The sequence below is a fragment of the Heterodontus francisci genome, chromosome 12, assembly GCF_036365525.1.
Source record: "Heterodontus francisci isolate sHetFra1 chromosome 12, sHetFra1.hap1, whole genome shotgun sequence".
In the NCBI taxonomy this organism is placed as follows: domain Eukaryota; kingdom Metazoa; phylum Chordata; class Chondrichthyes; order Heterodontiformes; family Heterodontidae; genus Heterodontus; species Heterodontus francisci.
In genome coordinates this window covers 106,240,132-106,256,600 of record NC_090382.1, presented here as the reverse complement: position 1 = coordinate 106,256,600, position 16,469 = coordinate 106,240,132, and the positions used below count along the sequence as shown (strand labels likewise).

Genomic DNA, 16,469 nt, shown 5'->3' with positions numbered 1-16,469 from the left:
TTGAAGAAGGTCTTAATTCGGTTACAGACCTGCCTAAAATTATGGGCTAGTTGTTCCATTCAGCAGCGCTAGAAATAATTGTTCAAAGGAAATATTTACTCAGACGCTCTAAAGGATTTTCTCAATATCATTTTCACAAAAGGCCTCAGTTTTCTAATTGGCGCAAATTCTTTTGTGCTTTTATACCTGTGTACACAGGGTCACATGGCAATCTGAGTACCATTGGGCTGTTCCACTATAGAGTGCATCTTGCTGGAACCCAATTCTGTCCTCACTCACACTCACTGACAAACACGCACACTGACACACACTCACACACTCAAACACATACATACTCTCACACTGACACACACACACTGACACACACACACTGACACACACATTCACACAGCCACTGACATTCATTCACACACACACTGATACTCGCTCACACACACACACACACACACAGACACTCGTGCACGCACACACACAGACACTCGTACATGCGCACACACTAACACACACAACTCACGCTCACACACAGAACTGACACACACACACACTCACACTCAATTGCCCATGCACATGCACCACAGACACACTCACACACTGATACTGACACTCATTTGCACATTCGCACGAACACACACATACTCTCACACACACACAACTCACACATACACTGACACACACACATATATACACTTACACAAACTCATACATGCACACACACTCACATACACTGACAGTCAATTGCACACACACACACACATACTGCAAGTTCCCCTCCAAGCCACACACCATGCTGACTTGGAACTATATCGCCGTTCCTTCACTGTCGCCGGGACAAAATCCTGGAACTCCTTCCCTAACAGCACTGTGGGTGTACCTACACCACATGGACTGCAGCAGTTCAAGAAGGCAGCTCACCACCACCTGCTCAAGGGCAATTAGAGCTGGACAATAAATGCTGTCCTTGCCACTGATGCCCACATCCCATGAATAAGTAAAAAAACTCACCCACATGCACAAATTCACAGACTCACTCACAGACAGATAAACACAGAGACTCAAACACAAACACTCAGACACACATAAACACACACTCATACAAACACTCATACACAGATTCACACACACACAAACACTCACACACACAAACACACACTCACAGATTCACACACACACTCACACAAACTCACACACTCACTCAGAAACAAAAAATGAAGATAACATTTCTACCTGGCCTGCTTTTCTGGAACTTGTGAACAGTTTGCCCTGGTGAGATGCGGTTTAGATGATAGCACATGTCGCAGAGGTAACTTAAAGAGTAAAGAAGTGGTGAAAAACAAGGGGGAAATTCAAATACAAATGTCATTGTTTTAAATATATTTTACATCATCTTATGATGTCACAGCTACTCTGGTGTTACAAAGCTGCCTCATGACTGTTTCAACCAGTCTCATGACATCACATACCATTTATCATTTGGTGCTTAAAGCTTTAACTGGAGCTAATTGATCCTAAAGTCGGCTGCCAAAACCATGGAAGCTGCTATCCAGTGATGCAATTATCAACATCCATATGATATCACTGTCGCATCCAAAATTGAAGATACGGGGATTGATCTAATGACAGGAGAGGGAGGACATAAGATTGAGAATATGAGAGAGAGAATACGAAAGCAAGGACATGAGGAAAAGACATGAGGGTGAGGGCATGAGAGAAAGAGAACAGGAGGGAGAGGACATGAGGGAGAGGACATGAGAGAGAGAACAGGAGGGAGAGGACATGAGAGAAAGGATAAAAGGGAGAGATATGAGGGAAAGACATGAGCTTGAGGGCATGAGAGAGAGAACATGAGGGAGAGGACATGCGGGAGAGAATTTGAGGGACAGGACATGAGGGAAGGAAGATGAGGGTGAGGACATGAGGTGAGAGAACAGGAGTGAGGAAGACATGAGAAAGAATGTGAGAGAGAATGTGACAGCACATGATAGAAAGACAATGTAATGTGGAAAAATCAATAAAAGTAAAAGGGAAAGAAAGGAGAGATCACAAGAAGTTGAAAGACTTGAGAAAAAGTGAGTGTGAGAGAAAAAGGAATTTAAAAGAGGGAAAGAGAAGAAAATGAGGGGAGAATGTCAGAAAGATGTGTAACACTTAGAGAAATGAACAGAAGGAGTTACTCTGTGCTGGTTCTATGACAGAGACGGTGTGAGGGAATATCCTAGAAACCACCTCAAAATAGAGATTAGCAATCGAGCTGATCTTTAACCTGAGAGTGGCACACCAAATCCAGGCTGACACCTCAGTGCCAACTGAGGGAGTGCTGCACTGTCAGAGGTGCCGTCTTTCAGATGAGAGGTTAAACTGAGGTCCCTTTCAGGTGGATGTGAAAGATCCCATGGCATTATTCAAAGAAAAGCAGGGGAGTTCTCCCCGGTGACATGAACCAATATTAACTTGTCAACCAACATCAGTAAAAAAAATTATCTGCTTATTTGTCACATTGCTGTTTATGGGATCTTGCTGTGTGCAAAGTGGCTACCGTATTTCACACATTACAATGGTGACTACACTTCCAAAAAGTACTTCATTGGCTCTAAGCGCTTTGGTAAATTCCGAGGTTGTGAAAGACGCTGTAGAAATGCAAGTCTTTCCTTTACCTCTGGGAAACCGGAAAAGCTAACACTGTATGAAACATGGGATTGCTTTCAGGAACTAGTGGGTCACTCAGTTCACGGCCACGACTCAGTGATACCATGGTAGGAAATCACGAGTACATCCCTTTTTAATCTGAATTGCTGAAGATCCTGTTGTTACTGAAAGTGAGGAAGTTCTGGGAGTAACTACAACACCGATGTCTAGGCTTTGCTTCATAACTTAACCAAGGTTATCATCAATAGCTACATGGTTCCTTAATGTTAACCCTGAAGGGGTTAACTCTTGTAATATATGTGTCTCTTTGATTAATCAATGGTAAAATGAAGGAGGTTTATTTTAGAATTTAGGATACAGAAGTCACATAATATCCTGACTTGGAACTCGCCTTTCCTGGGTCAAATCCTGGAACTCCTTCCCTAACAGCACTGTGGGTGTACCTACAGCACAAGGACTGCAGCGGTTCAAGAAGGCAGCTCACCACCACCTTCTCAAGGGCAATTAGGGATGGGCAATAAGTGCTGGCCTTTCCAGCAACACCCACATCCCATGAACAAACAAAAATTGTTCTTTAAGAATTTATTTGTGAATTAATTGGCAAATATTCCTTCAGTGTGTTCCAGATCATAAAAACGCACTTCGTAATAAAAAAAACTCCTCAACTCCCCCTCTCGTTCTTTTGCTAATCACTTTAAATCTGTGTCCTCTGGTTACAGACCCTCCTGGAACGAGAAATAGTTTCTCCTTATTTACTCTCTCGAAACCCCTCATGTTTTTGAATACCTTAATTAACTTTCATGTTAACCTCTGCTCTAAGAAGAACAATCCCAGCTTCTCCAGTCTCTTCACATAACTGAAGTTGCTCATCCCTGGTACCATTCTGGTAAATCTCTTCTGCACCCTCTCCAAGGCCTGGACATCTTCCTAATCAACATCACTAAAAACAGATCATCAGGTCATTATCACAATGCTGTTTGTGGGAGCTTGCTGTGTGCAAATTGGACACCAACTTTCCTATATTATAACAGTGATTACACTTTTAAAAAGTATTTTGATTGGCTGTAAAGTGCTTTGGGGGATCCTGAGATTGTGAAAGGTGCCATATAAATGCAAGTCCTTCTCGCCACATTTGCGCCACACGAGTGCCAGGCAATGACCATCTCCAACAAGAGAGAATCTAATCATCTCCCCTTGAAATTCAATGCATTACCATCACTGAATCCCCCACATCAACATCCTGGGGGTTACCATTGACCAGGAACAGAACTGGACCAGCTATATAAATACTGTGGCTACAAGAGCATGTCAGAGGCTGGGAATTCTGCAGCGAGTAACCCACCTCCTGAATTCCCAAAGCCTTTCCACCATCTACAAGGCACATGTCAGGAGTGTAATGGAATACTCTCCACTTGCCTGGATGGGTACAGCTCCAACAACACTCCAGAAGCTCGACACCATCCAGGCGAAGCAGCCCACTTGATTGGCACCCCATCCACCAATTTAAACATTCACTCCCTCCACCACTGACACACAGTAGCAGCAGTGTGTACCATCTACAAGATGCACTATAGCAACTCACCAAGGCCCCTTCAACAAACCCAAGACCTCTTCCACAAGGGCAGTAGACGCATGGGAACACCACCACCTGCAAGTTTACTCCAAGTCACACACCATCCTGACTTGGAATGATATCACCATTCCTTCACTGTCGCTGGATCAAAATCCTGGAACTCCCTTCCGAACAGCACTGTGGGTGTACCTACCCCACATGGATTGCAGCGGTTCAAGAAGGCAGCTCACCGCCACCTTCTCAAGGGCAATTAGAGATGGGCAACAAAGGATGGCCTTGCCAGTGATGCCCACATCCCATGAAAGAATTAAAAAAACTTTTGTTACAGTGAGGAGTGTGGAATTGGAAACAATATCCCATCTCAGGTCTAACTGGTGATTTATAAAGGTTTACCATAACTTCAGTCTCTTTCCTTCACACTCTCTCCCACCTCTCTCTTCAAACAATAGGCAATAGAACAGCTGTAATTGAATAGCTCCCTACGTGATTGTTACTAAACAGTTATCAATTGTTACCCTGTAATCGATTCTTGTTACGTATGGCGTCCAGACTGGAATTTATAAACTAGGCTGATACTCCAGTGAGGGATTGCTGCGTTGTCAACAACAACTGATATTTATAAAGTACCTTTATCATAATAAGTGTTCCAAAGTGCTTCACAGAAACATTATAAAGCAAAATTAAACATCAAGCCCCATAAGACGATATGAGGTCAGATGGCCAAAAGCTTGGTCAAAGAGTTGGTTTCAACGAGCATCTTAAAAGGAGGAAGGTAAGGTGGAAAGATGGGGAGGTTTAGGGAAAAATTCCAGAGCTTAAAGCCTTGGAAGCTGAAGGCACAGTCACCAATGATGGAGCAATTAAAATTGGGAATGTTAAAGAGTCCAGAATTAGATGAGAGCAAATATCATGGAGGGTTGTGGGGCTAGAGGAGATTACAGAGTTAGGAAGCAATGAGGCCATGGAGGGATTTGAAAACAAGGATGAGAGTTTTAAAATTGAGGCGTTGCTTGACCGGGAGCCAATGTAGTTCAGCGAGCACAAGAGTGAACAGGACTTGGTGTGAGTAGGGCAGTAGAGTTTTGGATGACCTCAAGTTTACAAAGGGTCAGCATTTGTTGCCCATCCCTATTTGTCCTTGATAGCTGCTTGGCTTGCTAGGCCACTTCAGAGGGCAGTTAAGAGTGGCCACAATGCTGTGGGTCTGGAGTCACATGTAGGCCAGACCAGGTAAGAATGGCAGATTTCCTTCCCAAAAGGGCATTAATGAACCTGATGGTAGTTTTTCATGGCACCAGTACTGAGACCAGCTTTCAATTCCAGATTTTTTTCGATTGACTTTATTAGTTAATTGAACTTAAGTTCCACCAGCTGCCGTGGTGGGATTTGAACCCATGCCGCCAGGGGATTAGCCTGGGCCTTTGGATTACTAATCCAGTAACATTACTCCTACTTCATCATCTCCCAGTTACGGAGGTGGAAATGGGTGGTCTTAGTGATGGCACTGATATGTGGTAAGAAGCTCATCCCGGAGCCAAATATGACACCAAATTTGTGAACAGTCCGTTTTCATCCCATACGGTTGCCAAAGAGGGATGGAGTCAATAGCCAGGGAGCAGAGTTTGGAGTGGGGAATGAAAACAATGGCTTCAGTCTTCCCAATACTTAATTGGAGGAAATTTCTGCTCATCCAGTCCTGGATGTCTGATAACTTAGAGACAGTGGAGGGCTCGAGTTAGTGTCAGAGCATTATTTTTCAAGTAAGACATAAAACCCAGACCTATCTGATTATGCTGATAACACAGAAAATTCCATGACATTATCTGCCAACATTGCTCCCTCAACCACCATCAAGATCACACTGGGATCGAGTTTATGCTTTGGGTGCAATTGTTGATCTGGCCACAAATTGCACCCAAAATTGCATCATTATTCTGGTGTTTCTCTCCACCCCCCTGCCCCCGAACCACGTTTCTGCTCATTTGCATATCATCAAATTTGCTGTGATCCAGCACAATAGATCTTTGGTCTTGCAGGGAATCAAGGGATATGGGAAGTAGGCAGGAAAGTGGAATTGAAGCCCAAGATCAGCCATGATCATATTGCAGACTCGATGAGACATACGGTCTGCTCCTGCTCCTATTTCTTGTGTTCTTGTAGAATCAAGCAATGTTTTAGAATGTAATACCTTGTTAAAAAAATGTTTTGCTTTAACAAGTATTCCTTTATATATTTGAATGTGGTAACTTGGTGCAGTTTGATTAATACAGCTGGAAATTAGTTTATCACAAAAATTAAACATTTTTACTCAGTTTCTATCTACCACCTGTGAGTAAACCAATATTAATTAACAGAAAATTACTTCCAAAAATACTGTGCAGAACCATTTAATAGTTACATTGGTGAAGAGTGGTCAGTTACTTACTGAATTCAAAAATAATATTATTTAAAAGGTAGCGTATAGTGTCCTTACACTAAGAGGACAAATATTTAGAGCCTTCTTGAAGGCCCGAAAAAAGGCGCGATTAGCAGAAACTCACCATGGCAATTAATTCAATCTGGCAGCTTAGCCGGTTTTGTGTAACACAGGAACAGGAGGAGGCCATTCAGCCCCTCAAACCTGTTCTGACATTCAATGAGATCATGACTGATCTGTGACCTAACTCCATTGAGCTTTCTTCCTCCCAGATCCCTTAATACGTTTAGCTAATAAAAATCTCAGTTTTAAAATTAATAATTGGCTCAGCATTAATTGCCATTTGCAGAAGATAAATTCAAACTTCTACCCCCCTTTATGTGAAGACGTGTTTCCCAATTTCACTCCTGAAAGGTCTGGCTCTATTTTATTGCCTATATCCCCCGCTCCCTCGCCCACCCCGTCCTAGATTCCCTAAGCAGCGGAAATGGTATCTCTCTATCTACCCTATCTTTTCCTTTCAATATCTTGAAAACTTCAAGCAAATCACCAGCGGGTCTGGCCTCTAACACGATGATTTTTAAGATAGCACAAAGATCACAGTAACTGCAATTGCACAGAGCGTAATTTGTGCTCAAAAATAGGCAATCCTTAATTGTCCTTGAACTGAGTGGCTTGCTATCATAATAATGGATCCCAGAGTTTTTCCCTAAAATGGTTCAAGAATTTCTGTCTAAGCTGAATGTGGACTCGTGATGACGGGGTTAACTGAGTGATCCTGCTCTAAGTTTTCTCAGAATCATACGCCTGATGTTTCAATTGCTGGCAGACTTGTTGAATTCCATTCAAAATTAAGTTTAGTGAACCCAATGCTGGGAGTTGCTGTTCTATCACAACCCTAGAGACTTGATTTTCCTTCCAATGCAGCTGGAATAAGTGAAACAAGTACTCACCAAATAGCAAAAAAACTCCTATTGCCTTAAGATATCCATGAGGCAGTCCAGAGTAAGTAAAGACCACTTAACCCACTCCAGCCAGAGTCCGTGTCTGATCGTTCTATCATGGACTGTCTCCCACACCTCTCTGCTTATTTAGAGAATATAGGAACAGGAGAAAGCCATTCATCCCCTTTCGAGCCTATTCCACTGTTCAATTAGATGGTGGTTGATCTGTATCTCAACTCCATTTACCTCCATCTTTATATTCCTTAATATCATTACCCAACAAACATCATTCCATCTCAGTCGTGGAAATCTCAATTGACGCCCAACATTTTGGGAGAGTTCCAGATTTCCACTACCCTTGGTGTGAAGAGGAGCTTCCTTAATAGCTTTGCTCTAATTTCAAGATTACATCCCCTTGTTCTGGACTAATCCCACCCCAATCCCCCACCCAAACAGAGGAAATAGTTTCTCTTCATCGACTCTATCAACTAACTCCTTTATTAGTTTAAACACCTCAATTAGATCACTGCTCAATCTCTAAATTCAAGAGAAAACAAAGCCAATTTATGCACCCTGTCCTCATAAATCAGGCTTTTAATCCTGCTATCATTCACACTGAGTTGATCTCCCCTGGAAATAAACCAACCAGATCTGTTAATACCTCAATCTACTTCTCAATAGATAATGAACCCGCTCCAACTCATTGCAAGTCTGGTTTTCTGAGCCACATGTCCACCGTCGGCCTTTACATAAAGTTTGCAAATTTCGTATTCTGGCCAAGCTAAGGGGAAGCTAGATAAACACGAGAGCGAAAGGAATAAAAGGATATTGGACTCCAAAGGAACTGAGAGATATGGGGATCGGGTAGAAAAGTGGAGTTGAGGTAGAAGACAAGCCATGATCTTATTGAATGGCAGAGCAGGCTCGAGGGGCCATAAGGTCTATTCCTGCTCCTATTTCTTCTGTTCTTATGTGACAGATGAAGTAAGGGGGGAGGAGGCTTGTGTGGAGCTTAAACACCGGTATGAATCTGTAGGGTTTTTGCAATGTAAACACAACCTAAAGTTGAATGATTTACTTGAACTTCAACAGTGCCTTGCATAATTTTAAAAGCCTCAGTTTCTGATTTCCAACCTTATAGAAACCATGGGAACTAAACTGATACTTTTTTGGCACTTGAAATTTGGCACCATCCCAATTACAGAATCCTTGGTGCTTACTTTTAAATGGTTGGAAAAGTCTTCAAGAATTTGTTTACCTTGGCTCTGCTCTTTCCCAGTTTTCCTACAATGCCCCTCTGACAAAGAAAGTTTTGACTCTCTCCTGCAACTTTAACTATCTGGAAATGGCTTGGTTTACTTTCTCCCAACTTTCTGTTTGGCGTTTGCAGAATCACATTCAATTCTGATTAGGGACCCCATTCTAAACCTGAGGCTGCCTCTCTCTCTTTCTTGAGTGACCAGTCACTATGCTTCTTTCTTTCATGTTTTCACACTTGCGTTTTTAATTGCCTTCCAATGTTCCCACTAAACTAAGCATGTGCAGCTTGGAAGGAATGCCATAGACTTTTTTCCAAATTCAGTACCTGTGCAGGCTCGAAAAACATTTAAAGATACTGCCCATTGAAAAACTGGCTGTGCACAAAACCAAACTTTTACACGCAACATTGGGTGGAATTTTATGGGATGTGAGTGGATTTGGTGGTGTGCTGGGTGATTATAATTAGGCAGAAGATGCTTTTTCGGATTCCCAAAGGCAGGATGTTTTAGAAGCAGGTCTGCAGTATTCCGGGGCTCCCCCAATGCGGTGGCGGATTGCAGCTTTGCATTCATTTAAATAGCATGAATACTAATTACCCTATGCATAATTACAACTCAGTTCCACCTGCCAGATTAAGTGAACGGCGAGCGTTATTCCCATGCCACTCGGTTCACGATTGTTTTACCGTGGCGTGCAGCAGTCGGATTTGTGCAGCTGAGTCTGTTCTCTCTAACTCATCCGCAAAACTACTGCCAGCATTGGAAATGGATGTTTGCCTCCGGGCTCAGGCACCATCAAGGGTGAATCTTCTCACGGAATGGCGGCGAAGGCATGGGAAGTGGGTGAACGTAGGATCAGGGCAGGGTACTCGCAGAGGGAAGGGTGGGTCTGATCGGGTGCATGGAGGAGGAGGGGAGGGTGGAGTGGAGCATCCAGATTGTTGAATGGTTGCTGTTGATGCTGAAGATACGTGTTGTCGTCTGCAGGGGTTGTGGGTGGATTATAGTAGAACAGTGTGAAGATATTTGGCAAGGGCCTAATGGGAGGGATGAGTGCTGTCAATGTCAGAGAGGTGTGGGGCAAATGGTCACAGTCAATGGGGTAAATGGATTCCAGAAGGGGGAAGGCCAAGACTAATGGGCAGGTATTCAACAATTTCATATGGAGGGGAACAGGACTCGAAAACAATGGTCAGGTCGATGCGAGGAGGTTCAGGGATAAGAGTTACTATGTTGATAGTAATGGGAATAAGAACATGAGGGAAAAAATGGCATAAATAACTTGATGATTACACTGTGCACAGTAATGGGGGGCGGCTTAATGGTAACAGAGGGAGGGGGTAACAGTAACATTGGGTGGGTCAAGGGTGATGAGTTCAAGCTGGAAGGTTGCAGAAGGAGGTTGGAAGGTGGGGAGAGTTGCCCTGAATTCCACACACACCATTTTCTCCAATGATAACAGAAACCACGTGGACACTCACGGAGAGCAAGCAGAGTGGGAGGAGACAAATGACAGTGGATGTGTCTTCTACCTGGCTGCAACTTGAAGGTAGATACAAGGGAGCTGTTCATTGCCTCAATGTTTGAGCTCACTAGCAACAGAGGGCTGAATCGCCACACTCTGCTTATTTATTGTTCAGAAAAGCCACAGTGACATGGGTCTCATACACCCAATTTGTCTAGTGCTATGGGAAGAAGAGCAAAGGAAGAGACTAAGAAGGGCTTTTTTCCCACAACTCAATGCCAACAACAGGCAGAACGGGAAGGTGATAACATTGAGGAATGTCCTTATCGAAGACGGGCCCTGGCACATCATCACATCTTCAGGACAAGGACAAATTACCTACCAATGTCAGAGACACCTAATGATGTCATGTGAAATGGTCACAGAAAATTGTACGATCCTGCAGCATGACCTGCAGCCGCTCGGCTTCGGTGAGAATCCCATACCAATTGCCCTCAAGGTGACTGCTGCAATCAATGTCTTCTGCAGTGGCTCCTTCCAGGGATCCACGAGCAACATATGTGGCATCTCGCAGTCTGTGACCCACAGGTGCATCAAAGAGGTGACCAATGCTCTTTTTCAATGTGCCAATGATTTCATCTATTTACCTGTAAATGAGGACAGCCAGACAGCAAGGTCTGTGGCATTCGGCGCCATTGCTGGGTTCCCTAGAGTGCAAGGGGTGATCGACTGTACTCATGTGGCCATTAGAGCTCCCTGGGACCAGTCTGCTGTATTTGAGAATCACAAAGGCTTCCACTGATTAAATACACAGCTGATTTGCAACCACAGGAGAAGAATCATGCATGTTTGTGCACATTTCCTAGGGAGCTGTCATGACTCATACATTTAGAGGAACACCCAGCTGCCAGCAGTTTTCCAGGAACCAGCTGAAGGGGACAGATGGAGAGAGGTACAATGTTGTTCACACATCCACCAGAACCAGCATTAAACACGCCATTGGTATGCTGAAAATGTGATTCTGCTGCCTTGACCTGTCTATAGGGACTCTTCATTACACGCCACGGAGGATGTCACGAATAATCATTGTCTGCTGTGCCTTGCACAACCTTGCAATTAAACGCGACAACATTCTGCAGGCAGAGGAACAGGAGGAACACCCGCCCTACTTAGATGAGGATGACTATGAACAGGGTGAGGCGGAGGACAACAATTATAACGATGAGGGACATGGAGAGACATGCAAGGGACATTGGGGAGATCCTAATTTATGCACGCTTCATCCAACAATAAGCCACATCATCAAGGAAGGTTGGGAGGAGAAACATAACAATTCTCCACAGAAATTCACTTTTGTCTGCGGTCTTATTCATTGCTGGAACTTTAACGAAGTGTTGCTGCACTGTCATGTGATTAGCATTTGAAATCATCCATGGACTACAATGAATGTGACTACACACCACAGCAAGCAGCGTAAAACAAGACATGGCAGGAGTGGAAGAAGTTAATGATCGAGTATTTCTGAAAATAGAGCCATTTTGTCAACACTTTTATTTTGCACTCATCAGGACAAATCGCAAGAATACTAATGTAAGGAAAGCAACAATTTATACTGTATGAGAAGAGAGTGCTGATGGTTGGCAAGTGGACCTGATTGGTAGAGGCATTGCCATGGAGAATGCACCAGATAACTGCCAAGTTTTGTTTGAAATTTAAACCAGGTAGCTTGACTCTGATTCATTCCTCAGGGCAATACCGTGACCAACCAACAAATGGCAGGCACTTATTTTGTTTAGCTGAAACAGGCGCAATATGTGTACCTGTTCTTTCTGTCTGCAGAGAACAGCGCCCTGTGTATTAATGCGCAAATGCGCCACACAGCGAGCCTGACTGACAATCTTAAATTGATTGTCGGCATAATTCTTAGCACACTGAGGATTATTTAGCAAATGCTGTCCAATTGTGGAATTATATCCAAGTGGCAAGTTACATCTGCACCACACAAGTGCCATGGAATGATCATCTCCACCTCCCCATAACATTCAGTGGCATTATCATCACTGCTCTCCAGATTTTGGTAGTGACTCAAAGATAACACCTGTCATATTGTAAATCTGAGTTCTTTTTGCCTTCAGTCTGGTTCAGTAACTATACAGAGTCGGATGTGAACGTAAAATCAATTACTTTATTTGCGCATTTAGCCGGCTGACTTACTCTAATACACCAACACTGACTCCACCCAGAGTCTGTCTGGTCCACTAGAGTAAGTGAAGTTTTTGATACAGGTACTACTGTTTATACATTAAGATTCATGCTACACCCCCTTGTTTAACCAATCAGTGCGGTACAATTCGACTTCACCCACGTGGTGACATGCAGTACATCTGTTACTGAGGTTACAATACACTCCATTCTCAATACATACTTGTTACTAATAAAATATTGTTTTGTACCAGCAAGATAAAACAAAGCGGACAAGCAAGCTAATTAGCAAGAGCATAGGAATCATCAATAACCATTCTGGTCTCACTCCCTACATGGATCATGAGTTCTGTCTCTACCTTGTGACAAGTAATTGCGGAGCATCCTGCTATCTCTATTAGGTTTACATTCCTGAGTGTTTCGTGCAGTCTGCAGCTACAAGTAGTGGCAGCTCACGAAGATAAGAGGGGCCTAGCACTCCTTATCACTCACACAGGGATGGACGTCATTTGATTCACAGGAGTCCATTTGTTCCAAACCACAGGGAGTCACACAATCAGGCCATAAAGAACAGATGTCCTTGCAATTACCAGTGTCGGCTAGTCTTCACACGCTCTGCCTTTACTTTTAACTATTTCATTGTGGTTTCTGCCACTTAAAATCAAAGCTCAGCAAAGCTACTATTCCTAACTTGGCTATATTTCCCATTAAGCATAGTGCCATGCCTTTCTGCTCACTTCCACAATATTTCCCAAAAGTCTGTTTCAATCCCTCCATTCAGTTTTCCGCCCTTGCCACAGTACCGAAACAGCTCTTTGTAAAGGCAAAAATGACATCCTATATGACTGTGACAATGGTAAACTTTTCCTCCTTGTCCTTCTCAACCTATTTTTATTTGCTTCACAGGTTGTGGGCATAGTTGACTAGGCCAGCATTTATTGCCCATCCCTAATTGACCTCGAGAAGATGATGGTGAGCTGCCTTCTTGAACCACTGCAGTCCATCTGGTCCCTCAGTACTGCACTGGGAGTGTCAGCCTACATTTTAGTGGCATGGGACTTGAACCCATAATCTTCTAATTCAGAATGTTGATGAACAGTCTGTTTGGGTAAGCATTCAAATAAATTCAACTGCAGAAGGCTTCACATAGGTCTTACAGCAGGTATGCAGCAACAGAGATGTCAGTTCTTACACATTCGATGCAAAGTCCTGTTTTTTTTTTAAAAGATGCAAGGCTTCTGCAAGCATTCAGGATGTATTCAACAACACAGGAGGCAACAGTACAACTTCATAAAAGCTTTTGATTTTCAAGAGCAGGGATTCTTCAAAGAGAGGTAATAGTTGTCTGGTTTTTCTTCTGATCTCCTGGCAGGTCCATTTGCAGATTCCAACTGCCTGCTTTTAGTCCAAAAACCAGCATCTTTTAACAGTTCAAAGTGAAAGAAAACTTTTTCCAGGCAAGTCTCATGCTCACCATAAATTCTCTCTTGTCACAATAAAGAATAGCTCTCAAGTCAAAAGCCCCTGCTATGTTTACTGGAAATCACCTGTTTTCCAGTATTTGTTTACTGGTCAAAACCAGGAACCTCTTGTAGACCTTACTGTTTTAAAAAATCCATTACGTTCTGCTATCTCCAGATGTTTCAATGTCCATGAAATCCTTTTTTAGTCTTTAAAAATATAGATTCCCAAGTTCTAACACAAAATAAAAATTCTGTAACAAAGTAGAGCAGGAGAGTTCTCCCTGATGTCCTAGGCCAATATTTATGTTGCAACCAACATCTCTTTAAAAAAAAGAAATTCTTCATTTTTCATATTTCTGTTTGTGGGATCTTGCTGTGTGCAAACTGGCTACCCTATTTCCTACTTTAACAACAATGACTACATCCAAAGTACTTCATTTGGCTGTAAGATGCTTTGGGACATCCTGATAGCATTAATGGCGCTACACAAATGCAGGTTCTTTCTTTATGGTGCGGTTTAACTATAGACCTCTTGGTCTAGTGGAATAGCAAATATCCCCAGCTCATGATCCCACTGTGGCAAGTGAAGCTTAATGGGCTTTGTTCAAAATAATTTTAACTGGAGTCTTTGTGCAAGATATTCAACTTTATGTATATTTCAGTACAATGCATGTAAAAAAGTTAATTACATATACAGGTAGTATTTATTCATTACAAATAATGAACAGTATCACACCTGAATGAGCAGGAGTGATCACTCAGCAAGATTCCTCACTGAATGTGTCAGAGCTGGAGTCAGAAGCTAGGAATATTGGTTTCAGCAAATTTACAGCAACAATTTGAACTCGGGAATCGGAAGTACAATTTCAAAATTTGCAGATGACACCAAATTAGGGAGAATAGTTAATACAGAGGACGACTATGACATGATACAGGAAGACATTAAGTGTGAGGCGTCGCATTTTTGGTAGGAAGAATAAGGAGGTCACATATTGCTTGGCCAATAAGAGCCGAAATGGGGTAGAGCAGGGTTGTCCAACATTTTCGAGTGGGGGGCCACATTACAATTTTTGTCTTACACAACCAACATCACAAAAACAGATTATCTGGTCATTATCACATTTCTATTTATGGGAGCTTGCTGTGCATAAAATTGGCTGCCGCATTTCCTGCATTATAACAGCAACTACACTTCATTGGCTGTAAAGCAGTTTGAGACATCTGGTGGTCGTGAAAAGTGCTATATAAATGCAAGTCTTGTTTTTTTCAGAGAATGATGAGAACATGGAACTCTCTAGCACAGGAAGTAGTTGAAGTGAGTAGCATAGATGCATTTAAGGAGAAGCAAGCTAAACACATGAGAAAGGAGTAGAAGGATATGTTGATCAGCTGAGATGAAGTAGGGTGGGAGGTTTGTGTGGCATGGCCCAGTTGGGCCAAATGGTCTGTTTTTGCACCGCAAATACTATGCATTTAGGGCTGTTGCATTCAGATACACAGATTCTTCTAACAGCGGTGCAATTCAGAGAGAATCAGTGACCAAATTAGAGTCTCACTCGACTCACCAAAACATACTTTGAAATCGGAGCTCCTCATAGCTCAATGTCCAAAGATATCCGTTAAAATATCGCAAACTACTCATTCATTAATACTTGGAGAGACTAGCTTCAGGGCCTCAGCCTCAACAGTTCAATTAAAAGCAAAATAAAATAAAAATAAATAAAATGTTGTTGGCTTCATTATCACTTTAAATAAGCTTCCGACCGGCAACATTTGAGTTGGAGGCTGTCAACCAGGAATCGTTCACAGTTCGATGATGGTCCTTGCAATAGCAATGGGATTGTAACCCAGATACTGAGAGCACAACTGGCTGATGACTCCAACTGAAGCCAAGCCAATCAGAATCCAGAGCATGGCTGCACCAAAGTACAATGGAGACAACCTGGGAGGAAGAGACAATAAATTCATCATTAGCTGGACAAAGAAAAACAGGGAAGTGCCTGAAATCTAACATGAAAGCAAGTAAAAATGGCACTGGCTTTTTGCTATGGATTTCATGGGTTCTTACATTGCAGAGTGAGGCCATTTGGGTCATTGTGCCTGTGCTGGGTCTCTGAAAGAGCTATCCAATTAGTCTCACTCCCCGGACTCTTTCCCCAAGGCCCTGCACCTTTTTTCTTTTCAAGTATTTATTTTATTTTATTTTATTTATATTTAGAGATACAGCACCGAAACAGGACCTTCGGCCCACCGAGTCTGTGCCGACCAACAACCACCCATTTATACTAACCCTACAGTAATCCCATATTCCCTATCACCTCCCTACACTAAGGTAAATTGGCCGTTGTAAATTGCCCCATCACCTGCAAGTCTTTTGGATGTGGGAGGAAACCGGAGCACCCGGCGAAAACCCACGCAGACACAGGGAGAACTAGCAAACTCCACACAGGCAGTACCCGGAATCGAACCCGGGTCCCTGGAGCTGTGAGGCTGCGGTGCTAACC

General features: G+C 42.9%; 1 protein-coding gene across 1 annotated transcript in view; it reads right to left on the bottom strand.

Moving 5' to 3' along the window:
- Positions 1-14,577: 14,577 nt before the first annotated feature.
- ltc4s (leukotriene C4 synthase) overlaps positions 14,578-16,469 on the bottom strand; it is a 28,157-nt gene continuing 26,265 nt past the window's right edge. Inside the window, exon 5 of the mRNA XM_068044026.1 lies at positions 14,578-15,907. Within this exon, the coding sequence (XP_067900127.1) occupies positions 15,769-15,907 (139 nt within the window). The 3' untranslated portion in view covers positions 14,578-15,768. The remainder of the gene's footprint in view (positions 15,908-16,469) is intronic.